The sequence below is a fragment of the Heptranchias perlo genome, chromosome 18, assembly GCF_035084215.1.
Source record: "Heptranchias perlo isolate sHepPer1 chromosome 18, sHepPer1.hap1, whole genome shotgun sequence".
NCBI lineage: Eukaryota > Metazoa > Chordata > Chondrichthyes > Hexanchiformes > Hexanchidae > Heptranchias > Heptranchias perlo.
Window position 1 is genome coordinate 37,445,351 of NC_090342.1, and position 27,762 is coordinate 37,473,112.

Sequence of the window (27,762 nt, forward strand, 5' to 3'; positions counted from 1 at the left end):
CCGCACGCGACATTGCCTGTCGGTGGCCGATGGCGAGTGTGTCGCTGCCGAAATGGGCGGTAAGGGAAAGCTGACACTCAACACCCATGATCGCGAGTGACCGTATCATCACCTGCCATCAGGCGCACTGTCAAGTTGGTCCACATGCCTCAAAGTGCCCTCTGTTCTCTTGCAGGTGCGTCTTTGGATCAAGCGAGCATGGAGGGCGATTCCTCAGAGGACATGGCGGTCTCTGAGGGTGCATCGTCACATCAGAGCCAACCATCCACCAGCGCAGAGACACGCACCTCGGTGGGTCCCCCTCGCCAACTAGTTGGGGTAGCACTTGGTGAGTCACTGCGCACGAGTGAGCATGAGCAGACCCTGGTGGCAGGGGCAGCCGCGGAGGGTCCGCGACGGAGGGAGCACTCATCTCCAGGCTCTGCTCAGCCGGACCCAGATGCTGAACCCAGGGGGCCACCAGAGAAAAGGAGAGTCGTCGAGGGCCACCAGCTAATTGCTGAGGTGCTGGCAGAGGTGCCGCGCGCATTGTCCACAATAGCGCAGGCGATGGAGGAGTCCACCTCCTGCATGTGGGCATTGGTGGCGCAGGCACAGGAGGGTACCGGCGACACAGTGTCGCGGGTAGGTGCGGGACTGTCTGCGGTGGAGGACAGGCTGGCCTCCCTCGAGCGTCACGCACAGCTCCACTTCGAGTCCTTGCAGGCCCTCACAACGTCTGTACGGATTCAGGGTGAGCAACATTCCGACGCCACCAACAGGCTGAGGGATACACTAGGGGTGGCCTTGCAAGGCCTCACACATGCCATCCAAACTGCCGTCCAGCAGGGTGGAAGGGGTGATGTGGGCCGAGGCCAAGAGAGGGATGATGGTGACCGGGGACATGGAAGCGGGGACGCCTCTCAAGGCGTCCCCACGTCCCACCCGTCGCCCACCTCTCAACCAGCACCCGCAATGGTGCCTCCTCTCCAGGTGGCCGAGTCTGCCCCTGCCCCGGTGCAGGAGGAGCAGTCTGTGGAGGTGCCCTCACGGGCACCGAAACCCAGGGGCCGTCCGCCAAAAGCATCTACCCGGTCAAGGCAAGAAGACGAGCAACCTGCCACTACCTCTGCTGGAGCCACAGGGGTAGCACCACGTAGGGGTTCCCGGAGAAGAATTCCAAAGGCCTTATAATCACAAAGGGAATACACCAGGGTGTTTATTATTTTGTACTTTGTTTCTTAAATGATGTCACATTCCACATATTAAATAGTCTATTCTCACCACTCCTGCCACCTCTCGTCCATTCTTCCGCGGCTTGTGCAGTAGTTGCGTTCCGTGGAGGCCATCATGACGGCGAACACCTGCTGCCACCCATTGGGCACACTGCTGTGGGTGCAGGATTACTGGCAGCACTCTTCAGTGGAGGGGGCTGGTATGGCCGCTCGCATGTGCAGGTGAGGAGATGCGAGCGCCTCGCAGTGTCTGACTCTAGGAGAACCGTTGACGTATGAGTGCGTCCCTGGCCCGGCGACCATCCCGGTGAGTCGCGGCTCGGCGCATGGGTCGTCCATCATCCTCGGGCGCGTCCTCCTCCTCCTCCTCCGCCTCCTCCTCCTCCTCCTCCTCCTCCTCCTCCTCCTCGCCCTCGCCTTCCTCAATGTGGGTGGCGGGTGTGGATGGGGCCTCCTCCAGCGGCACCCCTCTCTGTTGGGCCATGTTGTGCAGGGCACAGCAGACAACTATGATTCGTCCCACTCTGAATGGTGTGTATTGGAGCGCTCCCCCAGAACGATCAAGGCACCTGAAGCGCATCTTGAGAAGCCCTATGGTCTGCTCAATTGTAGACCTGGTAGCAGTGTGGCTGTCATTGTACCGACGCTCCGGCTCGGTGATGGGGTTCCTCAGAGGTGTCATGAGCCACGTGTGGAGGGGATACCCCTTGTCGCCGAGGAGCCAGCCGTTGCCGGCGTTGGGTGCCTGCAGGATGGGCGGGACGGCGGACTCCCTGAGGACGAAGGCATCGTGGCAGCTGCCGGGGTATCTGGCGCACACGTGTAGGAATCTCTGGCGGTGGTCACAGATGAGCTGGGCGTTCATGGAGTGATACCCCTTCCTGTTGATGAACAGCCCTGGCTCATGCGGAGGTGCCCGTATTGCGATGTGGGTGCAGTCGATTACACCCTGCACCCGTGGGAAGCCGGCCATGGCATGGAATCCAACCGCCCTCTCCATCTGGCTGCGCTCGTCCATGGCGAAGTTGATGTAGTGGGAGGCCCTGCGGAACAACCCATCGGTGACCTGCCTTATGCACTTGTGTGCAGAGGACTGACAGACCCCGGTGATGTCCCCGGTGGCACCCTGGAAGGAACCAGATGCGAAGAAGTTGAGGGCAGTGGTGACTTTGACGGCGACAGGTAAGAAGATGCTGCTTGGTCCATCAGGGAGCAGCTCGTCGTTAAGGAGGCTGCAGATGTCGGCGACTACCTGGCGATTGACTCTGAGCCTCCGTATGCACTGCTCCTCGGAGAGGTCCATGAAGCTGAGCCTCGCTCTGTACACCCTGTGCGGAGGGTAGTGCCTCCTGCGACGCATCTCTCTCTGCGGTTGCCCTCCCTCCTGCTGTGCAGGTGGGTGTGCCGCAGCACCGTGTTGGGGGGCCCCACCTCTCCGAGGCGGACGGCGTGGACTGTGAGGCTGCTGGGGCTGGTCATCCTGTTCGTCCTCCGACGATGTCAACGCACCACCCATCTGGCAGGTGTTGGTGTGAGGGGTTGTGCAGGGTAGGTGGGTGGGTCCTCGGACTGGGGCTGCGGTTTCGTGTCGGTCTGTCCTCTGGCTTGGCGGGGGTTGGTGGAGGGCAGGGGTTGCCCTATGTGACGCGGTGGCCTCCTGCGTGGGTGAGGGCGCTCCCCCGTGGAGCGCACCTTGGCACCTGGCACAGGCTGCTGGCTGCAACACGCCTGGTTTGAAGGGTCCTGTTCCCCCAGTGTGGGAAACTGACTGCTTTGACCGTAAAATCCCACACTTCCTCTTTTGACAGCTGCTTCAGCTCATTAACTGACCACAACGAGCAAGTTAAGTGCTCTCAAGTGGAACCCCGCTGGCTTTAATTGCCTGCGGGATTCCCACCAGCGGGGCTTGCGCGCGCAGCCCCGCACGTCAGCGCGGTACCCGGAAGTGGCCGGGATTTCGTCCGAATCCGGTCACGTGATCGGAGATCGGGATTTTCGGGGCCCCCCCGCTGGAAACCCGCCGGAAACCCGACCCTAAAATCGAGCCCCATAAGTCTTACATATGTGTGCACTTCCTTTAAGTCTCACATTTACTTCCTGTAACTTTCCTATTACTCCTATTTTCGTCAAACTTTTGCTGGTCCTGTTATTTCCATCATGCCTGCCTATCATGCTTCTTGTCATGATTACAATTACCTTTCCATTTTATTTACCTCTGAATGAGTCCTGTAATCATGTCTCCAAGGTGGCAGTATTACCTACTTACCAATGAGACCTTCCCAGTTATAGCTCCAAAATAGGTAGCACTGTTGTCCACAGCAGAATCTGTCTTGGAGCAGATGAAACAAGGTCTGGAGCCCGATGCTGACTGCTCTCTTCTTGCTGCCGTCTCCCACATTGCTCTCCCCCTAACCATCAAACTAATGCTGCCTGTCTTTTGTCCCGACTACAACTAAACTCCTTTCCTGCCACTACTGGATTTCCTACTACAACCAAAACCACCTCCAACTGCAAATGAATCCTAAGCCCTTAAGTTCCAAGGGTCGAACCATCACACCCTAAAAGCTGCATTGACAGGAACTGCGGTAACATTCCTAAAGTCCATTTCCAGCACTTTTAAATACTAAAAGCACCAAAGGTGCACTTCAGAAACTAAGTTAACACCGCAACAGCTGGGAATACAGACTTTGGGAATCCAGGTGGGATCTCCAGACTCAAGATTGGGGTTTAGAGTCCATTTGGGATGAGCAAGGAGATTCAGTATGGATTTGTGGCTCTAATCAGGAGAGGGGTGGGGGATTTGTTGCCCCAACAGTGGAGAAACTTGTATTATTTTAAATTACACAACCTCTGCTGGGAATACCCTTTTAACAAAATCCTTCTTCTGCCAATGATATCCCCTCCCTCACCACTGCTACAATGTGAACCGGCTCTGATACCGAACCTTGAAATTGGCTCGGGGTCCAATAGCGGTGAGGGGAACGGCAGCAGCAGGGGACAGGTTGAACAGGATCCCTCAGCCTTAACCTGGGAATCCTGTAATATTTGAAATAAATACACTATTTTAAATAATACAGGATTTCCAAAGCCTCTTCTGGGGAAACTCTGCTAAGAACTCCTCCCCACAAACGGACCCACCTCCCATGACTGGATCCCACCACCTTTAGCACCCTGTACCACCATCTCACTCTCTCCTGTCGCCTCTCCAACTCCCATCAAACCTCATGCCTTTCCTCTCCACTGCCAACCCGCTTTGGAGAACACCTGTTACCACTTTACCAATGGTACCGTGCAACGCTACTAGCAGTATTCCCACATTCAGCAAACCTCCTCTTTTATATTCCCACATTCTGCCACTGCCATTCAAGTGCTGCCAACAGCCCGAGTTCAAATTCCTGCCACTACCACACCCAAGCTCCCCTCCCAGGACTCCAACACCCTAAGACCCAGTTCACATTCTTCCCACACCCAGGATGCCATCCAGCGCTTCCATATCCCAAGTGCCCATTCCTACCAGATCCTGGTAGCTTTTACACCTTTCTACAAAACACCAAAATCATCCCTCCCACGTTTCTCATTCCGCAACACCCTTCCCAGCTCTCCCACAACCTCCCGAATGAACCCATTCCCTATGACTCCCAAATCTGAGGACCACCCTCTGTACACGCCCAACCCACAGCATCCCCTAACTCCTCTTTATTATTACATGCTGTTCCTATAACCTACTTCTGTAATCTTACGGTGAAGCAGGGCTTGAGGGCAATGGATAATTGGACATGGGCACACAGTTGTGATGTAGTTGCCATTTTTAAGTCATAAATTCTGTCTTTAATTGCATATACTATGACTTTATATTATTACTTTATATTATTACTGGTAGATCTCTCACTACATTGCTCATGAAGAGTCAAAGGATTTGTTATTTTATAATGATAAGGGTTTCTAAAGCCAAGTAGGATATTACATCAGAGTCACAGATTTACAGTGACTAAATAAGTCAAATTCCATTTGTCTTCAATGGGATTCTGACTGCTGCTGTGGGTATGAATTCTACTATACTGACCATTATTCTATGAAAACTGTAAATCAGTACTTTTAGTTCATATACATTCCTTTATTTATGTATTTAATTTCTATCCCTTACCATTTTTAAAGAACACAGCAAGATGATATGCAAGATACACCAACTGAATGTAAATATCTGGTATTTAACAGTCTTGAGGAAGAATAATGGAGTTTAGCAGCATTTGGTAAGTCAGAGGGCACAATGTTTTATACTAAAGGGACGCTCACGCCATGTAGGGCATAACATCAGGGCCACCGACTTATTGTGGTTGAATAGGCAGCCCCAGCTTCAGTCCTAAAAGGATACGAATCACAGGAACACAGTGGAGGACATATTTTCCTGATTTGCATAAGACTGTCCTGCACTCGGGACAACTGTGGAGTTTGGTAGCACAGGGAGGGAATTCTTTGGTTTGTCGTCACTGTGGACACGAATCGGGATTTGGTAGAATTGGGGGTTGGAATGTGGTAGTTAGCTCACTGGTGCATTTCTCATGTCTGTCAACAGTGAGGAGAGGGTATGGGACTGACAGCACTGAGTGGGAAGGAGGGACGTCTCCCATAGGAACACAGGATCAGGAGTAGACCATTTAGTCCTTCGAGCATGTTTCGCCATTCAATGAGATCATGGCTGATCTGTGACCTAACTCCATATACCCACCTTAGCCCCATATCCTTTAGTGTCTTTGTTTAACAAAAATCTATCAATCTCAAATTTTAAATTAACAATTGAGCTAGCAGCAACTGCAATTTGCAGAAGAGTGCCAAACTTCTACCACCCTTTGCGTGTAGAAGTGTTTCCTAACTTCGCTCCTGGATCTAATTTTTAAGCTATGTCCCCTCGTCCTAGACAGCCCCAACCAGCAGAAATAGTTTCTCTCTATCTACCCTATCAGTTCCCCTTAATATCTTGAAAACTTCGATCAACTCACCCCTCAATCTTATAAATTCTAGGGAATACAACCCCAATTTGTGTAATCTCTCCTCGTATTTTAACCCTTGAAATCCGGGTATCATTCCCGTAAATCTAAGCTGCACTCCCTCCAAGGCCAATATATCCATCCTCGGATGCGGTGCCCAGATCTGAACACAGTACTCCAGGTGTGGTCTAACCAGGGCTTTGTATAATTGTAGCATAATTTCTACCCCCTTGTATTCTCGTCCTCTAGATATAAAGGGCAGCATTCCACTAGTCTTTTTGATTATTTTCAGTACCTGTCCATGACATTTTAATGATCTATGTACGCAGACCCCTAAATCTCTTTGGACCTCCACTGTTTTGAGCTATTCACCATTTAGAAAGTACACTGATCTATCCTTTTTAGGTCCAAAGTGGATGACCTCACACTTGCCTACAATAAAATCCATTTGCCACAGTTTTGCCCATTCACTTAATCTATTAATATCTTTTTGTAATTTTATGCTTTCATCTACACTGCTTACAATGCTGCCTGTCTTTGTGTCATAGGCAAACTTGGATATGTGTCATCGGCAAACTCCCAGCCAAGGCGTCCAAGGAAAAACTTTAAAATATACAAAATTCAATTGATAAAAGTAATCATGTTGCGATGAAATGTGCACATTCTACTTTGTTTAAAATCTTATTTTAGACTTTAGAAGTTTCAGCTACTGAGAAAAAAATGAAAATTGAAAATTTCTTCAAAAAGTATTTTGAGTGATTCAATTATTTCATCAGCAAACCGTGGTGGGGTAGTTGACAGGGATTTTCTATTATTATATGTTAACATATGTTTTTTATATTATAAAATGTTGACAGTTTTCTATTGTGACATGTTGACGTATGGGTTTTCCATTATGAAAGCATAACACAGGAAGTAAGATTAATGCGTACAGGAAGTGCAAATCATATGCAAGATTACACACTGACACATGAGATCATATGGTGTGGGGTGGAGAATGTGTATACAGTGATACACAAGGTATCACGTTGTGTGGGACAGGCTGGATGGACCAGAGGGTCTTTTCCTGTCTGTCATTGTTCGTACAACTGTACTCCTTTATTCTGATACCCTTTGCAAAATCCTTCACAAGTGCTCAACTTCTAAAGCTCTGCCAAGAACACTCCATAAACATTGTCAGATACATGACAACAACATGGGATGACTCTCTTCCTCCAATATTCCTATGGGAAGATATCTGCTCCCTGCTTTCCAGCTTCTCGTGAAGACATGTCTAAAAATGGAAACTCACCATGTGAATAATCATTGGCAGAAGTCTTCACGCTGTTACTCATTGGCACAGCATATTGAAGCAACCATGTCTGCTCTGGAATTGGTAATTATTAAAACAGTGCTGTAAGATTACATTGCAATTATGGTCCCAATGTTACTTTCCCCTTTAGTGGTGGAACCACCAAATGTTTATGACTTACCAAACATCATGCTGCATTGGGCTGCATTATAGTGGGGGCTTCCTTTGCAGTTTGCTCTATTTTCTTTGAAATTTCACCTGGGCCAAACCACACCCACTACTCACCTTCTCTGCTAGAGCCTCCTCTAGGGTAGTAAGGGCAGTATCTGTATTGGTGGTGTCAGCCTGCAATGATTTTACACGTTCTTTCAGACTATTCATCTGTCTCTCTTTATCCCTCAGTTGTTCCTGTAGATTCTCAATCTGCAAACATACAAAAAAAGAACTTGGTCAGATTAATGGGAAAAGTAGACACAGATTTGAAATGATTCACTAAATTTCCACCAAAAGAAATATAAATTACAGCTGCTAAGCAGTGAGGATTTAAAAAGGTTGGGGAAAGGGGCTTTGGATAGCTCTTTCAGAGGCCTGGTACAGGCACAATGGGCCAAGTGGCTTCTTTTCATGCTGCAAATGTCTATGATTCTGGAAGCAACTTAGAAAGCAGTCCTTTCCAAGTATTTTTACTTCACTGAATTTCTTGTATACTCTGTAATGATGAAAACAAAACCTAATCACTTTTATTGATGTGAAGAAGAATATTTCCTGTCTAGCACATTCTTGAGAGTTATAGGGTTGTCCTCTAGAGTGAAATTTAAAAAGGTATTATACACTTGACAATCACATACTGACAATACAGAAAGTGTACTAAAAATCTGTGATACAAATTCAGTTCAGGCACGCCAGACCAGTTATTACAACGACAGCATATTAAATTGTGTTAAATATTAAAAATCAAGTGCTTCATTTCATTATGAGTTGCTTACAGTTGAGTGAGTATTACAACACTGTCCTTTCACTTTTGAGGCCTGGGCTAGAGTACGGCACAGGTTAATGGGATGAAAGTATCCTTTTTGCAATTCTGAGTGTAAATCTCAGTCCAGTTCCTATTATGCATGGGTCAAAGACACAAAAGCCTGACCACAACTTAACACAATTGGCATTAAATTGTCAGTCTCACTCAATATAAATCACTCAAATGGTTTATGTGGAAAATGGAAAAAAAACATGGGAGAAAGTAATTTTATTTATATTGGGATCCAGGAATAACATAGGGAGCTTTATTTTGCATCTGATCTGTGATGTTCGTGACATGGGAGTGTCTGATGTTAATATCTAAAGTGGAAAGAGTATCAGTTCAATGACCACAAACATTTATATCCTTCTATTTATTTCTGGATTTTTTTTTGTTTTCAGAATGAATGTTGAAAATCAGGTAAAGTGAGTTGTCAGAGTGACTGAGCCCATCAGTTTGAAGATGCTGAATCAGCATGCACATACAAGCAGTGTTGATTTACCTCTGCTTACTTTCAGCTTCCTCACTGAAGTCACTCACATTGTTGTGCTAAGTAAATCTTCATAAGCAGTCAACATTTAAAAGAAATTCTATCCCCCCAAAAATCATATAGGTAGATTGGGGAAAAAAAAGCAAAAAATGTCATTGAAGTTCAAGGTAATAATTATTATACTTTCACAATAGGACACTGGAATAACGGTGGCTCCTCAACATCAGAGACACTGCTTCAACCAAAAAAAAATCAACAACCTTGTTGGGAGTAACTAAGCAACAGTGACTATACTTCAAAAGAAATTTATTGGCTGTCGAGCACTTTGGGATATTCTGAAGTCATGAAAACGCTATACAAATGCAAGTTCTTTCCTTCTTACCTATAGGCAGGTCATGTCCCCAATACTCATAGCAGTATCAAATATATAGTTGTGAACAGAGAAAAAAAGACAAATATGCTGGACCCAGGTTATTTAGCTAACAGAGTCCTGAAGAATTTTTCTTAAGAATCATAGAACAGATGTTTACAGCACAAAAGGAGGCCATTCATCCTATTGTGTCTGAGCTGGCTCTATGCTAAAGAACCCAAAACTAGCTTTATTCTTTCTTCCATGAATAGCTTCACAGGATACAGCATTTCGGAAAAGGGTGTGACAACTTTTATTCTGGAAAGCTAAAGCACTGCACAGTGGATCATACCTTCAGCATTGATTTCTTCAATCAACTGAATTGCCTCTGGTTCAGTGGCCAATTTTCACAATTTTCAAAAATAATTTGACGGCATTCTTCAAATTCAAATGCTTTGACACCAGCTACTCTTGAAGGATGATGCTGTCAAGTGTCCAGATTTTGGTAAAGCTGTCATCAGCTATTCAAAGTTCCATTAACCCCTTCATTAATCCTAAAACCCCATCTGAAGCAATGTCAGTATATTTTTGTAAGGTTAGCTTAGCTTTCTAAATAACACAGACGAGGGTGTGCTTGATACCCGTGCCACGGTTTGATTTTTAGTGACACAATGTCAATCAATTCTTTCTTTATAGTCCAGTCACTAGATAGAGTGGACACAGGCACACACGCACACACACAGCTAACTGATGCTTGTGCTCACTATCAAAAGACTCAAATATGCACAGTTGTGGATGCCTGAATGCAATTTTGCTCAATGTCACTAATTAGATCTGTAATCAGTCATTCTGCTGTGTGACAAGATAGTTCGATGTCTGAAATTTGCTTTTGCAGTTAATGGTTTTCTGGTCATGGGATAGCTGTAATTTCACTCAGCCACATTTACACAAAATCACCTTTGGGTCTGGCTTTTTTGCACAGGCAGTGTTCCAGGTCACTTGATTGGAAGCTGGAGTCAAAATTTAGCTCGTTCAACAAATTTAGTGAAAACTTGTTTCTGCTTTTCAAGTTGATTTTTCAAGGTCTTAATTTTCTGAGAACAAAGTTCAGAATCTTTTGGAGAGTCATGTGTTACTACTGAAATGAACATTGAAGATTTGAGAATTTGAAACTGAGCTAGACTGTTATGAAAAAGGTACACAGGTTTCCCATTACATTGTATAAAAAAATTTAGGCAAGTCTCCACTCTGTTATGAATGAGTAATATTCATAAACAGAGCTCCTCCCTCTTAGATTTTTCAGCAATCAAAAGCTAAGTGTTAGAAAAACAAAAAATGCTGGAAATACCCAGCAAGTCAGGACACATCTATGGAGAAAGAAACAGAGTTTGCACTTCAGAACTGGAAGAATTTGAATATTAAACAGTTTTTAAGCAAGTACAGAGCCAGTGAAAGGGGGAAAGGAAGTGGAGGGGAGGAAAGAACAAAAGGGAGGGTCTGTGAAAGGGTGGAGGGCAGGAGTGATTAAATGACAAAAGGGATGATGATGCAAGGCAAGGAGGGTGGTAATGGGACAAGTAAAGAAACAAAAGATGGGCCTAGAGGAGCTGTAAATGGCAACATCAGAACCATTACCAGCACCTGATGTCCGGAAAAATGGGAGCAGTGGTTACAATCTGAAGTTAATGAAATCAATGTTGAGTCCAGAAGGTTCTAAAGTGCCTAATCGAACGATGAAGTGCTGTTCCTTGAGCTTCCGCTGAGCTTCATTGGAACAGTGTAAGAGGCCGAGGACAGAGAGATCACAGTGGGAGTGGGATGGGGAATTGAAATGGCAAGCAACTGGCGGGTCAGGGTCATGCTTGTGGACTGAGCTGAGGTGCTCAGCAAAGGTATCACCCCAAACTGCGTTTGGTCTCCCCATTGTAGAGGAGTCCGCATTGTGAGCAGTGAACACCTCCGCTCAGTCCGCAAGCGTGACCCTGACCTGCCTGTCGCTTGCCATTTTAATTCCCCGTCGCACTCCCACTCTGGTCTCTCTGTCCTCGACCTCTTACACTGTCTCATTGAAGCTCAACAGAAGCTCGAGGAACAGCACCTCATCTTTCAATTAGGCACATTACAACCTTCTGTACTCAACACTGATTTCAATAACTTCAGATCATAACCACTGCTCACATTTTTTCGGATAAGCAGGTGCTGGTAATAATTCTGCCGTTGCCATTTACAGCTCCTCGAGGCCCATCTTTTGTTTCTTTACTTGTCCCATTACCACCCTCCTTGCCTTGCACCATCATCCCTTTTGTCATTTAATCACTCCTGCCCTCCACCCTATCACAGACCCTCCCTTTTGTTCTTTCCTTCCCTCCTTTCCCTGGCTCTGTACTTCTTAAAAACCGTTTAATCTTTAACTTCTTCCAGTTCTGACGAAAAGTTGTTGACCTGAAATGTTAACTCTGTTTCTTTCTCCACAGATGCTGCCTGACTTGCTGAGTATTTCCAGCATTTTCTGTTTCTATTTCAGATTTCCAGCATCTGCAGTATTATTCTATTATTCACTCAGTTTTCACACAGCAAATCTAGCAGACAACTGTTGTACCCTCTTCTTCAGCCAAAAAATGAGTATGGTCAACAGATATTTTTAAAAGGTGGAACAAAGCCATGAACATTTTTAATAATTATAATAAACTGCAGAAAATGAAGAAAACACAAGATATATACATCTATAAATATTTATGCAGCAATCCAAGTTTGATGGTGTGCCATGAATATGTTAAATGTCTGTGCTGAGGTCTTGCCTTATTATTACAATGTGCCAATGCTATTGCCAATATTATGATTGTTATTAATAATGATTGAAAAACTTTAGCATGTAAACAATGTGTCTCTAATTATATACTGTTATTTTATCAGAATTTTTTTTCTTATTACTGGGAGTTCTTCAATTTTTGACAACTAACCTCCAATTACAAAACAAGTCACCCAATGGGAAAGTCAACATGGTAGATCCTGAATCACAAATCCAACTATTTCAATTCAGATTTAAATAAAAGTTTGCAATTCAATCATCTCTGCAACTTTGGAAAAAATGACTAACGTTCTGTTCTTGCAAGCGTTCTCAAAACCACCTGATCTACTGTGCTGTTGGACTGCAGACACATGACAGAAATTGTTTCCCTCAAATTAATTCCGACTAAAAATATATCTTTTATAGTTTGTTTGCAGTTACGACGTCAATTAGCAACACATGCAATAAACACGAGCAGGTCACACGAGCACTAGTTCAGTCAATCAATAAAAGGGGGTAAAGAGAAGTGGTTCAGGCACAGTTGAGCCGCATATTGTCTGGGAGATACCAGCTGGTCGACCCATGTTAAAATAAAAAAAACTGAATGCAGATTCATGTGCAACTCAATAAATAAGCTTATGTACTCACACCCCAGTTCTTCAAAAGAATGTGGATTTTTCAACATTAACACTATTAAACATTGTACCAGTTGAATGCTTGTGCCTATTTACATTTGAAATAGCTCCCTGAAATGCATCACATGATACTGGCCTATCAAACAGATTACTGAATATTAGTTTCTAAAAAATTATGTAATGTGGTTCTGCCACCAATATAAGCCTTTGCTTCAGCATAAAAGAGCTTTACAGAAATCATAATCTTCCACAAAATTAGCCAAATGTCATTTTTCAATTAATTATAACAATCTCATGTACATGTCTGTAATTTAATCTCCCAGACAAGGTGTTACTTTATAGAACATGTGCATGATAATTTGCTTTTCTTGCCTTTGCAAAAAAAAAGCTAGCAGTAGCTCAAGGAACACTAGTTATGAAGTTAGGAAGGGCATGGTGACAGAGGAACTTGGGTGTGCAGCATTCAGGCAGAAGAGTGGATAGTTCGTAAAGGCCCAAAGTTCACAGGAAAAAAATTGCCTGCATGTTTTGACTTTCAAACTCACCATTTATATGGATATTGTTCAGAGGTGATAAAACATCCTAAAGATCTTTCATTTATTTAATGGGTAATCATGCTGAAAAATTAAATTCACCACGTATCATATGGGACAGCTACTTTCTAGCAGTTCTGAGCTGCAAAAAAATTCAATTCAATTAATTTCTAACACCAGATCATCTCTCCATCCAGCTCTGTACTTCCGACCATCACTTTTTTTCCCACTAACTCAAATCCATCATGGTCTCTTGTAACTTCTGTCTGGCGAATTCTGAGTCAACATGTCAAGAATGCATTTTATTATTTTTTTAAGGTTCATTTCTTCCAGTTCTAGCTTTTGGTAATTAAAAATAAATCTTTTACCCAACAGTCTAAGTGGCAAATAATTTGATGATTAAAATGATATTAGGATTGAACTCAGTCCTATTAGAAAAGATTATTTGATACTTACAGGAATGGCCGGAGTAGATCTGGTTCACTAATGTCCTTTAGGGAAAGAAACCTTACCCGGTCTGGCCTATACGTGACTCCAGACCCACAGCAATGTGGTTGATTCTTAATTGCCCTTTGAAATGGCCGAGCAAGCCACTCAGTTGTAAAATCTCGCCAAAAAAAGTCACAATAAGAATAAAACCGGACAGACCACCCGGCATCGGACCACTAGGCACCGGACACGACAAAGGCAAACCAAGCCCAGTCGACCCTGCAAAGTCCTCCTCACTAACATCTGGGGACTTGTGCCAAAATTGGGACAGCTGTCCCACAGACGAGTCAACCAACAGCCTGACATAGCCATAATCACAGAATCATACCTTTCAGCCAACGTCCCAGGCTCTTCCATCATCATCCCTGGGTACGTCCTGTCCCACCGGCAGGACAGACCCACCAGAGGTGGTGGTACAGTGATATACGGTCAGGAGGGAGTGGCCCTGGGAGTCCTCAACATTGACTCTGGACCCCATGAAATCTCATGGCATCAGGTCAAACATGGGCAAGGAAACCTCCTGCTGATTACCACCTACCACCCTCCCTCAGCTGATGAATCAGTCCTCCTCCATGTTGAACACCACTTGGAGGAAGCACTGAGGGTAGCAAGGGCACAGAATGTACTCTGGGTGGGGGACTTCAATGTCCATCACCAAGAGTGGCACGGTAGCACCACTACTGACTGAGCTGGCTGTGTCCTGAAGGACATAGCTGCCAGACTGGGCCTGCGGCAGGTGATGAGCGAACCAACATGAGGGAAAAACTTACCAATCCACCTGTCGCAGATGCATCTGTCCATGACAGTATTGGTAGGAGTGACCACCGCACAGTCATAGAATCATAGAAGTTACAACATGGAAACAGGCCCTTCGGCCCAACATGTCCATGTCGCCCAGTTTATACCACTAAGCTAGTCCCAATTGCCTACACTTGGCCCATATCCCTCTATACCCATCTTACCCATGTAACTGTTCAAATGCTTTTTAAAAGACAAAATTGTACCCGCCTCTACTACTGCCTCTGGCAGCTCGTTCCAGACACTCACCACCCTTTGAGTGAAAAAATTGCCCCTCTGGACCCTTTTGTATCTCTCCCCTCTCACCTTCAATTTATGTCCCCTCGTTATAGACTCCCCTACCTTTGGGAAAAGATTTTGACTATCTACCTTATCTATGCCCCTCATTATTTTATAGACTTCAATAAGATCACCCCTTAACCACCTACTCTCCCGATAAGTCAAACCATCAAATCCCGGTAGCATCCTAGTAAATCTTTTCTGCACTCTTTCTAGTTTAATAATATCCTTTCTATAATAGGGTGACCAGAACTGTACACAGTATTCCAAGTGTGGCCTAACTAATGTCTTGTACAACTTCAACAAGACATCCCAACTCCTGTATTCAATGTTCTGACCAATGAAACCAAGCATGCCGAATGCCTTCTTCACCACCCTATCCACCTGTGACTCCACTTTCAAGGAGCTATGAACCTGTACTCCTAGATCTCTTTGTTCTATAACTCTCCCCAACGCCCTACCATTAACGGAGTAGGTCCTGGCCCGATTTGATCTACCAAAATGCATCACCTCACATTTATCTAAATTAAACTCCATCTGCCATTCATCGGCCCACTGGCCCAATTTATCAAGATCCCGTTGCAATCCTCGATAACCTTCTTCACTGTCCACAATGCCACCAATCTTGGTGTCATCTGCAAACTTACTAACCATGCCTCCTAAATTCTCATCCAAATCATTAATATAAATAACAAATAACAGCGGACCCAGCACCGATCCCTGAGGCACACCGCTGGACACAGGCCTCCAGTTTGAAAAACAACCCTCTACAACCACCCTCTGTCTTCTGTCGTCAAGCCAATTTTGTATCCAATTGGCTACCTCACCTTGGATCCCGTGAGATTTAACCTTGTGTAACAACCTACCATGTGGTACCTTGTCAAAGGCTTTGCTGAATTCCATGTAGACCACGTCTACTGCACAGCCCTCATCTATTTTCTTGGTTACCCCTTCAAAAAACTCAATCAAATTCGTGAGACATGATTTTCCTCTCACAAAACTATGCTGACTGTTCCTAATCAGTCCCTGCCTCTCCAAATGCCTGTAGATCCTGTCCCTCAGAATACCCTCTAACAACTTACCCACTACAGATGTCAGGCTCACCGGTCTGTAGTTCCCAGGCTTTTCCCTGCCGCCCTTCTTAAACAAAGGCACAACATTTGCTACCCTCCAATCTTCAGGCACCTCACCTGCAGCTGTCGATGATTCAAATATCTCTGCTAGGGGACCCGCAATGTCCTCCCTAACCTCCCATAACGTCCTGGGATACATTTCATCAGGTCCCGGAGATTTATCTACCTTGATGCGCGTTAAGACTTCCAGCACCTCCCTCTCTGTAATATGTACACTCCTCAAGACATCACTATTTATTTCCCCAAGTTCCCTAACATCCATGCCTTTCTCAACTGTAAATACCGATGTGAAATATTCATTCAGGATCTCACCCATCTCTTGTGGTTCCGCACATAGATGACCTTGTTGATCCTTAAGAGGTCCTCGTGGAGATGAAGTCCCGTCTTCGCACTAAGGATACCATCCAATGTGTTGTGTGGCAATACCACCATGCTAAATGGGATAGATTCAGAACAGATCTACCAGCTCAAAACTGGGCATCCATGAGGCGCTGTGGGCCATCAGCAGCAGCAGAATTGTATTCCAGCACAATCTGTAACCTCATGGCCCGGCATATTCCTCATTCTACCATTACCAACAAGCCAGGGGATCAACCCTGGTTCAATGAGGAGTGTAAAAGAGCATGCCAGGAGCAGTACCAGGCATATGTAAAAATGAGGTGCCAACCTGGTGAAGCTACAACTCAGGACTACATGCATGCAAAACAGCGGAAGCAACATGCTATAGACAGAGCTAAGCAATTCCACAACCAATGGATCAAATCCAAGCTCTGCAGTCCTGCCACATCAGTCGTGAATGGTGGTGGACAATTAAACAACTAACGGGAGGAGGAGGCTCTGTAAACATCCCCATCCTCAATGATGGCGGAGTCCAGCACGTGGAGTGCAAAAAACAAGGCTGAAGCGTTTGCAACCATCTTCAGCCAGAAGTGCCGAGTGGCTGATCCATTTCGGCCGCCTCCCGATATCCCCACCATCACAGAAGCCAGTCTTCAGCCAATTTGATTCACTCCATGTGATATCAAGAAACGGCTGAGTGCACTGGATACAGCAAAGGCTATGGGCCCCGGCAACATTCCGGCTGTAGTGCTGAAGACTTGTGCTCCAGAACTAGCTGCGCCTCTAGCCAAACTGTTCCAGTACAGCTATAACACTGGCATCTACCAGACAATGTGGAAAATTGCCCAGTTTTGTCCTGTCCACAAAAAGCAGGACAAATCCAATCTGGCCAATTACCGCCCCATCAGTCTACTCTCAATCATCAAAGTGATGGAAGGTGTCGTCGACAGTGCTATCAAGTGGCACTTACTCACCAATAACCTGCTCACCGATGCTCAGTTTGGGTTCCTCCAGGACCACTCGGCTCCAGACCTCATTACAGCCTTGGTCCAAACATGGACAAAAGAGCTCAATTCCAGAGGTGAGGTGAGAGTGACTTCCCTTGACATCAAGGCAGCATTTGGCCGAGTGTGGCACCAAGGAGCCCAAGTAAAATTGAAGGCAATGGGAATCAGGGGGAAAACTCTCCAGTGGCTGGAGTCATACCCAGCACAAAGGAAGATGGCAGTGGTTGTTGGTGGCCAATCATCTCAGCCCCAGGACATTGCTGCAGGAGTTCCTCAAGGCAGTGTCCTAGGCCCAATCATCTTCAGCTGCTTCATCAATGACCTTCCCTCCATCATAAGGTCAGAAACGGGGATGTTCGCTGATGATTGCACAGTCTTCAGCCAATTTGATTCACTCCATGTGATATCAAGAAACGGCTGAGTGCACTGGATACAGCAAAGGCTATGGGCCCCGACAACATCCCAGCTGTAGTGCCAAAGACTTGTGTTCCAGAACTAGCCGCGCCCCTAGCCAAGCTGTTCCAGTACAGCTACAACACTGGTGTCTACCCGACAATGTGGAAAAGTACCCAGGTATGTCCTGTCCACAAAAAGCAGGACAAATCCAATCTGGCCAATTACCGCCCCATCAGTCTACTCTCAATCATCAGCAAAGTGATGAGAAGGTGTCGTCGACAGTGCTATCAAGCGGCACTTACTCACCAATAACCTGCTCACCGATGCTCAGTTTGGGTTCTGCCAGGACCACTCAGCTCCAGACCTCATTACAGCCTTGATCCAAACAGGGACAAAAGAGCTGAATTCCAGAGGTGAGGTGATAGTGACTGCCCTTGACATCAAGGAGCCCTAGTAAAATTGAAGTCAATGGGAATCAGGGGGAAAACTCTCCGGTGGCTGGAGTCATACCTAGCACAAAGAAAGATGGCAGTGGTTATTGGAGGCCATTCATCTCAGCCCCAAGGCATTGCTGCAGGAGTTCCTCAGGGCAGTGTCCTAGGCCAACCATCTTCAACTGCTTCGTTAATGACCTTCCCTCCATTATACGGTCAGAAATGGGGATGCTCGCTGATGATTGCACAGTGTTCAGTTCCATTCGCAACCCCTCAGATAATGAAGCTGTCCGTGCCCGCATGCAGCAAGACCTGGACAACATCCAGGCTAGGGCTGACAAGTGGCAAGTAACATTCGTGCCAGACAAGTGTCAGGCAATGACCTCCTCCAACAAGAGAGAGTCTAACCACCTCCCCTTCACATTCAACGTCATTACCATCGCCGAATCCCCCACCATCAACATTCTGGGGGTCACCATTGACCAGAAACTTAACTGGAGCAGCCATTTAAATACTGCGGCTACAAGAGCAGGTCAGAGGCTGGGTATTCTGCCGCGAGTGACTCACCTCCTGACTCCCCCAAGCCTTTCCACCATCTACAAGGCACAAGTCAGGAGTGTAATGGAATACTCTCCACTTGCCTGGATGAGTGCAGCTCCAACAACACTCAAGAAGTTCAACACCATCCAGAAAAAAGCAGCCCACTTGATTGGCACCCCATCCACCACCCTAAACATTCACTCCCTTCACCACCGGCACACAGTGGCTGCAGGGTGTACCATCCACAGGATGCACTGCAGCAACTCGCCAAGGCTTCTTTGACAGCACCTCCCAAATCCGTGACCTCTACCACCTAGAAGGACAAGAGCAGCAGGTACATGGGAACAACACCACCTGCACGTTCCCCTCCAAGTCACACACCATCCCGACTTGGAAATATATCACCGTTCCTTCATCATCACTGGGTCAAAATTCTGGAACTCCCTTCCTAACAGCACTGTGGGAGAACCTTCACCACACGGACTGCAGCGGTTCAAGAAGGCGGCTCACCACCACCTCCTCAAGGTCAATTAGGGATGGGCAATAAATGCCGGCCTCACCAGCGACACCCACATCCCATGAACGAATAAAAAAAAAGATGGCATGCAGATAAACTATGTAGGCAAAGAGTCAGGTTAATGCCTTCTGGTGCAGACCTATCTAAACATGCAGTGGGTATGGATTTGTCATCCATGAAATTTATCTATGTCATGTAGCACATTGTAAGGAAAAAGAGAGCAATTTGATAGGTTCTGAAGTGAAGATGACATTTCCAGTTAAAAATGGCAAGTTGCTCGTTAGCTGCGATTATGCATCTTTGCTTGATTGCCTTAGTACTTGGAGAGGGATTTCCCAGTGTTGGCCGCAGGAAATGCATGGCTACGGATTAGACAAATAGTTTATGTGGTTGCAGCATATCTGAATGGTACAGGCCTGATGATCTTTTCTTTCCCCTCTTTTCATATGTTCAAGAAGGATGACACAGGGTAATCTGATATAAGATTCATAATGTCATTAAAAGAAAAAAACACATCTATTAAGTAATCTATCTTTTACCTTCATTTTCTATATGCCACATTTCATAGGTAAATCTGCCAAAGTGGTACTTCTCTAAGAAAGGGGAAGACTTGCTTATTTATTTCCAAACCAGCAGTCTCAAAGTTTTGTAAAACTGCAAATTTTTTTGCCTCCAAATCAGAGATAGAAATTACTCCACGTGACTAGCGACAATGAAACTTTCCTAATACAGGATATCAATTGAAAAGTGGACATCCTTTTTGAAGTACAAATGGTGTCTACCAGGGAGAAGATATGAAACTGAATGGTGGATAGACCAAGGTTGTGGCAGGTAGGGTTCAATTTGAAAGCCATTTGAGCTTGGACTAGTGAATTACTTACAGATGAGATTTGTTTGCAACATCAACATGGTGCCAACATACTGTGGATGGTATGTGCAGTTTGTTCAGTTAAATAGGATACCGTGTGGGGGAGAAATCCAGCCATTGATTACTTGCAAGCTGGCAGCTGTGGCTTAAAAACATTAGGAAGATGTTATTGCTACTCCATTTCTCATCCAAATGTGATGCAGCCTCTCTTAAGGTCATCAAGCTAGCCCACTTCAAGTAAATTCTGGTTGTGTTCCAACGGGTGAGAATTACACTAACAATTCTCAGCACAAGTCGATTGCTTTGAAACTTAACCAACCATTCCTATTTGTTTATATTTTGCTAAAAGTTTGCATCAGGTGGACTGGTGGTACAGGACATCTATATTCTCATAAAATAACATTATAAATCCTGCACCAAGAAAAAATGCAAAAATAACATAACAATTTTAAATAGGTTTTGAACTGGGTGGTCTAAATCCAAACCTTCCAAAAATATCTGGCCTGTAATTAATAGTGGTAAGCTTTGCACAAGTGTGCCAAGTCTAATGAGGTATTTTCTTGGCAAGTTACAAGCCCAGATTCAGTTCTAGTTCTTGGCATTAACAGTTATTAGCTGCAAAATTAAATTCTACAGATAGAATTACATTTTCACAGATGCTCTTTTGGACTTTGTGTATTGTTTCCAGTAAGGAGTTTTGTTAGGATTAATGTTTCCAGGCTCTGAGCTTAGAAGAGCACTGTTACACTTCAGGCTTCCCCAGAGTCTTTTTCTCATATCTAACACAAAAACCAGCTCCCATAGGCAAGTCCATGCTTCCTATGAACTGAAGCAAGAGTAAATTAATCTGGGATAATATACCTAGGAACAGGAGTAGACCATTCGGCCCCTCGAGCCTGCTCCAACATTCAATTAGACCGTGGCTGATCCATTTACTCGCCTTTGATCGATATCCCCTGCTACCCTCATCCAACAAAAAATTTATCTATCTCAGTCTTGAAAGCTCCAATTGTCCTAGCGTCCACAGTCTTTTGGGCAGGTGGGGGGATGGGTGGAGAAACAATTCCAGATTTCCACTACACTGTGTGAAAAAGTGCTTCCTGATTTCGCTCCAGAATGGCCTAGCTCTAATTTTAAGATAATGTCCCCTTGTTCTTGATTCCCCCACCAGAGCAAACAGTTTCTGTGTATCTATCCTATCAAATCCTTCTAACATTTTAAGCACAACCTTGGGTGAAGAATAAACCCATTTCTTGTTTTTTACATGTAGGATTTCCACTATGTAACCCTGTCACTTCAAAAGACATTTAATATAGGTCATGACAAAAACTTTTTAACAGGCAAAACTGCCAACAGGTTTATTCACAGCACCAAATAATAATGGCAAATTGTTGAAATCAGCCCAAACAATAGCAGTTTTGAACCTGCTCGTGAAAGGGTTAAATCGACAACCCACAGTCATTTGACTTTTTTTCCACAGATATTTGAGCGCAAACAGGAGGCAAACACTTCTTGGAAAAAAGTTGCCAGCCGATCCGACCAGTTACAGTCTTCAGCAGAATTACATTGGTGTCTTACCCACACAGCCATGTGTTGACACTGTGTTTACTGCAGCTAAGTGAAAACCGTAGTTAACTGGTACATCCAAAGTGTGCAAACCTTATAGAACAACAACTTGCATTAATATACCGCCTTTAATTTAGTAAAACGTCCCAAGGCGCTTCACAGGAGTGATACGAGCCACATAAGGAGATATTCGGACAGGCTTGGTCAAAGTAGTACGTTTTAAGGAGCTTCTTAAAGGAGGAGAGAGAGAGAGAGGCGGAGAGGTTTAGGGAGGGAATTCCAGAGCTTAGGGCCGAGGCAGCTGAAGGCACGGCCGCCAATGGTGGAGCGATCAAAATCAGGGCTGCGCAAGAGGCAAGAATTGAAGAAGCGCAGAGATCTCAGAAGGTTGTAGGGCTGGAGGAGATTACAGAGATAGGGAGGAGCGAGGCCATCAATTCCCAAAACACCCAAGCTGTAGAAACCCATCAAATCCTCTGAAATTTAGTCTCACCTTTGAGGGGAGAATCTGCAAAAGACAAACTTCATTCAATGAACAGCTAGATTCTTAAAATTTACATGTTGGCAAGTCAATGACAACCTATGGTGTTAGACAAGTGCTCCCTACTATCTGACTAATGCTATTCTGATCAGATAATGTCACAGCTTAATAGCTCAGTGAGGAATATTAATTGTTTCTACAGCTTAGGTGTTTTGGTAATTGTTTTTGCAGATGCATCTATCTGTTAGTAATTAACAGTATTTCCTTGACTGGCTTATTTCTGATATACTTTCTGCACAGCTAAAAGAAAAAAAAGCCAACTTCCGGGCCTGTAGTTGCAGAAGTCATTTTGAGGGTGGTACATTTCTTAAAAGAAAGATGCAAGAAATTTTTTAATTAAGAAACACAGTAGAGAGAAGAAACCCATTAAGTTACACCACAGGCACTTTCCAGTATACAGTATAACTTAGCTATTTCTCACCAAACACCACTGATTCGGTAGCATAGTGGTTATGTTACTGGACTAGTAATCCAGAGGCCTGGACTAATAATCCAGAGTCATGAGTACAAATCCCGCCACGGCAGCTGGGGAATTTAAATTCAATTAATTAAATTTTTAAAAAATAGTTTCAGTATGGGTGGCCATGAAACTTCCGGATTGTCGTAAAAACCCATCTGGTTCACTAATGCCCTTGAGGGAAGGAAACCTGTCGTCCTTACCCGGTCTGGCCTATATGTGCCTCCAGACCCACAGCAATGTGGTTGATTCTTAATTGAACCTCTGAAATGGCCGAGCAAGCCACTCAGTTGTAAAATCTCGCTACGAAAAGTCATAATAAGAATAAAACCGGATGGACCACTAGGCACCGGACACGACAAAGGCAAACCAAGCCCAGTCGACCCTGCAAAGTCCTCCTCACAAACATCTGGAGACTTGTGCCAAAGTTGGGAGAACTGTCCCACAGACTAGTCAAGCAACAGCCTGACATAGCCATACTCTCAGAATCATACCTTTCAGCCAACGTCCCAGACTCTTCCATCACCGTCCCTGGGTATGTCCTGTCCCAACGGTAGGACAGACCGACCAGAGGTGGCGGTACAATGATGTACAGTCAGGAGGGAGTGGCGCTGGGAGTCCTCAACATTGACTCTGGACCCCATGAAATCTCATGGCATCAGGTCAAACTATGGGCAAGGAAACCTCCTGCTGATTACCACCTACCGCCCTCCCTCAGCTGATGAATCAGTCCTCCTCCATGTTGAACACCACTTGGAGGAAGCACTGAGGGCAGCAAGGGCACAGAATGTACTCTGGGTGGTGGACTTCAATGTCCATCTCCAAGAGTGGCTCGGTAGCACCACTACTGACCAAGCCCTGAAGGACATAGCTGCCAGACTGGGCCTGCGGCAGGTGGTGAGCGAACCAACACGAGGGAAAAACCTACTTGACCTCGTCCTCACCAATCTACCTGTCGCAGATGCATTTGTCCATGACACTATTGGTAGGAGTGACCACCGCACAGTCCTTGTGGAAACGCAGTCCCGTCTGAGGACACCATCCAACGTGTTGTGTGGCACAACGACCGTGCTAAATGGGATAGATTCAGAACAGATCTAGCAGCTCAAAACTGGGCATCCACAAGGCGCTGTGGGCCATCAGCAGCAGCAGAATTGTATTCCAGCACAATCTGTAACCTCATGGCCCGGCATATTCCTCACTCTACCATTACCAACAAGCCAGGGGATCAACCCTGGTTCAATGAGGAGTGTAGAAGAGCATGCCAGGAGCAGCACCAGGCATACCTAAAAGTGAGGTGCCAACCTGGTGAAGCTACAGCTCAGGATTACATGCACGCTAAACAGCGGAATCAACATGCTATATTAGAGCTAAGCGATTCCACAACCAACGGATCAGATCAAAGCTCTGCAGTCCTACCACATCCAGTCGTGAATGGTGGTGGACAATTAAACAATTAACAGGAGGAGGAGGAGGCTCTGTAAACATCCCCATCCTCAATGATGGCAGAGTCCAGCACGTGGAGTGCAAAAGACAAGGCTGAAGCGTTTACAACCATCTTCAGCCAGAAATGCCGAGTGGATGATCCATCTCTGCCTCCTCCCGATATCCCCACCATCACAGAAGCCAGTCTTCAGCCAATTCGATTCACTCCACGTGATATCAAGAAATGGCTGAGTGCACTGGATACAGCAAAGGCTATGGGCCCCGACAACATTCCGGCTGTAGTGCTGAAGACTTGTGCTCCAGAACTAGCCGCGCCTCTAGCCAAACTGTTTCAGTACAGCTACAACACTGGCATCTAACCGACAATGTGGAAAATTGCCCAGGTATGTCCTGCCCACAAAAAGCAGGACAAATCCAATCCGGCCAATTACCACCCCATCATTCTACTCTCAATCATCAGCAAAGTGATGGAAGGTGTCGTCGACAGTGCTATCAAGCAGCACTTACACACCAATAACCTGCTCACCAATGCTCAGTTTGGGTTCCGCCAGGACCACTCGGCTCCAGACCTCATTACAGCCTTGGTCCAAACATGGACAAAAGAGCTGAATTCTAGAGGTGAGGTGAGAGTGACTGCCCTTGACATCAAGGCAACATTTGACAGAGTATGGCACCAAGGAGCCCTCGTAAAATTGGAGTCAATGGGAATTAGGGGGAAAACTCTCCAGTGGCTGGAGTCATACCTAGCACAAAGGAAGATGGTCGTGGTTATTGGAGGCCAATCATCTCAGCCCCAGGACATTGCTGCAGGAGTTCCTCAGGGCAGTGTCCTAGGCCCAACCATCTTCAGCTGCTTCATCAATGACCTTCTCTCCATCATAAGGTCAGAAACGGGGATGTTTGCTGACGATTGCACAGTGTTCAGTTCCATTCGCAAACCCTCAGATAATGAAGCAGTCCGAGCCCGCATGCAGCAAGACCTGGACAACATCCAGGCTTGGGCTGAAAAATGGCATGTAACATTCGGGCCAGACAAGTGCCAGGCAATGACCTTTTCCAACAGGAGAGAGTCTAACCACCTCCCCTTGACATTCAACAGCATTACTATCGCCGAATCCCCCACCATCAACATCCTGGGGGTCACCATTGACCAGAAACTTAACTGGACCAGCCATATAAATACTGTGGCTACAAAAGCAGGTCAGAGGCTGGGTATTCTGCGGCGAATGACTCATATCCTGACTCCCCAATGCCTTTCCAACATTTACAAGGCACAAGTCAGGAGTGTGATGAAATACTCTCCACTTGCCTGGATTCAGTGCAACTCCAACAACACTCAAGAAGTTCGACACCATCCAGGACAAAGCAGCCCACTTGATTGGCACCCCATCCACCACCCTAAACATTCACTCCCTTCACCACTGGCACACTGGGGCTGCAGTGTGTACCATCCACAGGATGCACTGCAGCAACGCGTCAAGGCTTCTTCGACAGCACCTCCCAAACCCACGACCTCTACCGCCTAGAAGGACAAGGGCAGCAGGCATATGGGAACAACACCACCTGCACGTTCCCCTCCGAGTAACACACCATCCCGACTTGGAAATATATAGTCGTTCCTTCATCGTCGCTGGGTCAAAATCCTGGAACTCCCTACCTAACAGCACTGTGGGAGAACCTTCACCACACGGTTCAAGAAGGTGGCTCACCACCACCTTCTCAAGGGCAATTAGGGATGGGCAATAAATGCTGGCCTCGCCAGCGATGCCCACATCCCATGAAGAAATAAAGTTAAAATATGATTCCTAAAATAGAGCAATTTTTCTAAACAGACAATAGTTCTATGTTGTAAATTATGGCTACCAAAAAATGAGTTGCCAACGTTAAAAGCAAAATACTGCAGATGCTGGAAATCTGAAATAAAAACAGAAAATGCTAGAAAAGCTCAGCAAGTGAGGCAGCATCTGTGAAGAAAGAAACAGGGTCAATGTTTCAGGTCGAAGACCTTTCGTCAGAACTGTTGTCAGTTCTTTCTCCACAGATGCTGCCTCATTTGCTGAGCTTTTCCAGCATTTTCTTTTTTTATTGCCAGTGTTAAAAGTTACTTACTTTAAGGCCCTTTAAAGCAATCAGAAACAAGACTCTCACCCCTTTCAAAACTCATAAGTATATTTTTTAAAAGTTTCTGTGCAATAAGATAAATTTGCTACAGTCTCATTTCCAAGCCCCGAAATTCCTACTGTTTCTCGGCTTGGAAATGTGAGCAGATAAGAATTTTGGGTGGAACTTGTTTCCACCAAGTAGCTGTCTAGCCTTTCTGGGCCCAATGCAGAGTTCCAACAAGAGGGAGGGCACGTCTTCCACCCACCTATCCCTCTCTGTTGTGAAATCAATGTAAGAGGTGGGACTGACAGGATGACATTCCTCATGGAAATTCCATCAGTGCCACCTATCGTCTGGTCAACGTACAGAACATCTGCATGATCAGGCATATCTGTCATACGACAGGAGTATATGGAGCCCAGAATGCTGTTTTCCAAAGGCAACTGATTTCAGACATCTCAAAGATTCAGCAATTTTAGTTCTGCTTGATCACTCTCCTGCTGTCCCATTGGCTGTAATGGAAACATGGTTCAAGAGATCTGAAAAGGGGTGTTGCTAAAGTAATCAAAAGTTAATGCCACCTAGAGTCACCAAAATGTGTCCTTAAGAAAGAGTTAAACCCTCCAGGCATTATGAGCATTTGATTGATTACTTCAATACTATGTTATTAAACCTCCAGCATAAACGTAAAGTCATTATAAAAGCCTCTACTCCAACCATATCAAAATAGATAAGTTCAATAGAGAAAGCCATTTTCCATTTCCCTGCTTAAGCTTTAAAAAATGCAAGTCCTAAAAGCGCAATAGAGTGTCGAAACAACTCATATCACCGTACATGCAACAGACTTTAAGATATCGTACAAAAATTCTTCAATCATTATGACACCAGCTCAAATAAAAAGTGTTCTGAGACTAGACACTTTTACCAGAATACATACATTTTCCTTTGGTAAAGAACTAATTAAAATGCACTTAACTGATATTTGGTATATTTATTTATGCGTGCAAGTTAGTTTCACCCAACAATTTGAAGTGTCTGACATTTCTGATTTGCAAATTCCTTCAATTAAACGAGGAGATAATTGTTAGGAATAATATCAGGAAAACAACATCAATAACTCTCATGGTCCTCCAGTATTTTTACAGTAAGGATTTGAAGATTAAATTGTACATTTGAAACTATTTAGAATATTCTTATTGTGGAAAAAACAATGAATAGAAATGCCTCTACAACTTTAGTTTCTTTTTCCAACTGAATTCCCATTACCTGCAGAAATAATTGATTTGCATGATAGAATTTCCCCAATGGTGGCTCTTTAATTCAAAACAATTTTCATTTCCAACACGACGAGTTTGTTTTGTACCATCGCAAATAGATACCGACTCTAATGCTGAACCACCCAGCTTTCCGACCAGTTTAATCCAAACTCATTAATCCAAAAAGGTTGGTCCTTAACTTTATTGATTCTCAACAAAGAGTATAAAACAGACTTGCCTGTTAGACTCAGTGTTCTAGGCTAAGTCATACAGACTAGAAAGGTTCCTGGTGG

At 45.2% G+C, this 27,762-nt stretch overlaps 1 protein-coding gene across 8 annotated transcripts in view; it reads right to left on the reverse strand.

Annotated features, from left to right (window-relative positions):
* The window catches only part of LOC137334765 (ELKS/Rab6-interacting/CAST family member 1-like), a 1,087,823-nt gene that overhangs the window by 836,859 nt on the left and 223,202 nt on the right, over nucleotides 1-27,762 (reverse strand). For all 8 annotated transcript variants that reach the window (XM_067999707.1, XM_067999706.1, XM_067999704.1 and 5 more), the window contains one exon: nucleotides 7,776-7,913. In XM_067999707.1, coding sequence (XP_067855808.1) covers nucleotides 7,776-7,913 — 138 coding nt within the window. The remainder of the gene's footprint in view (nucleotides 1-7,775; nucleotides 7,914-27,762) is intronic.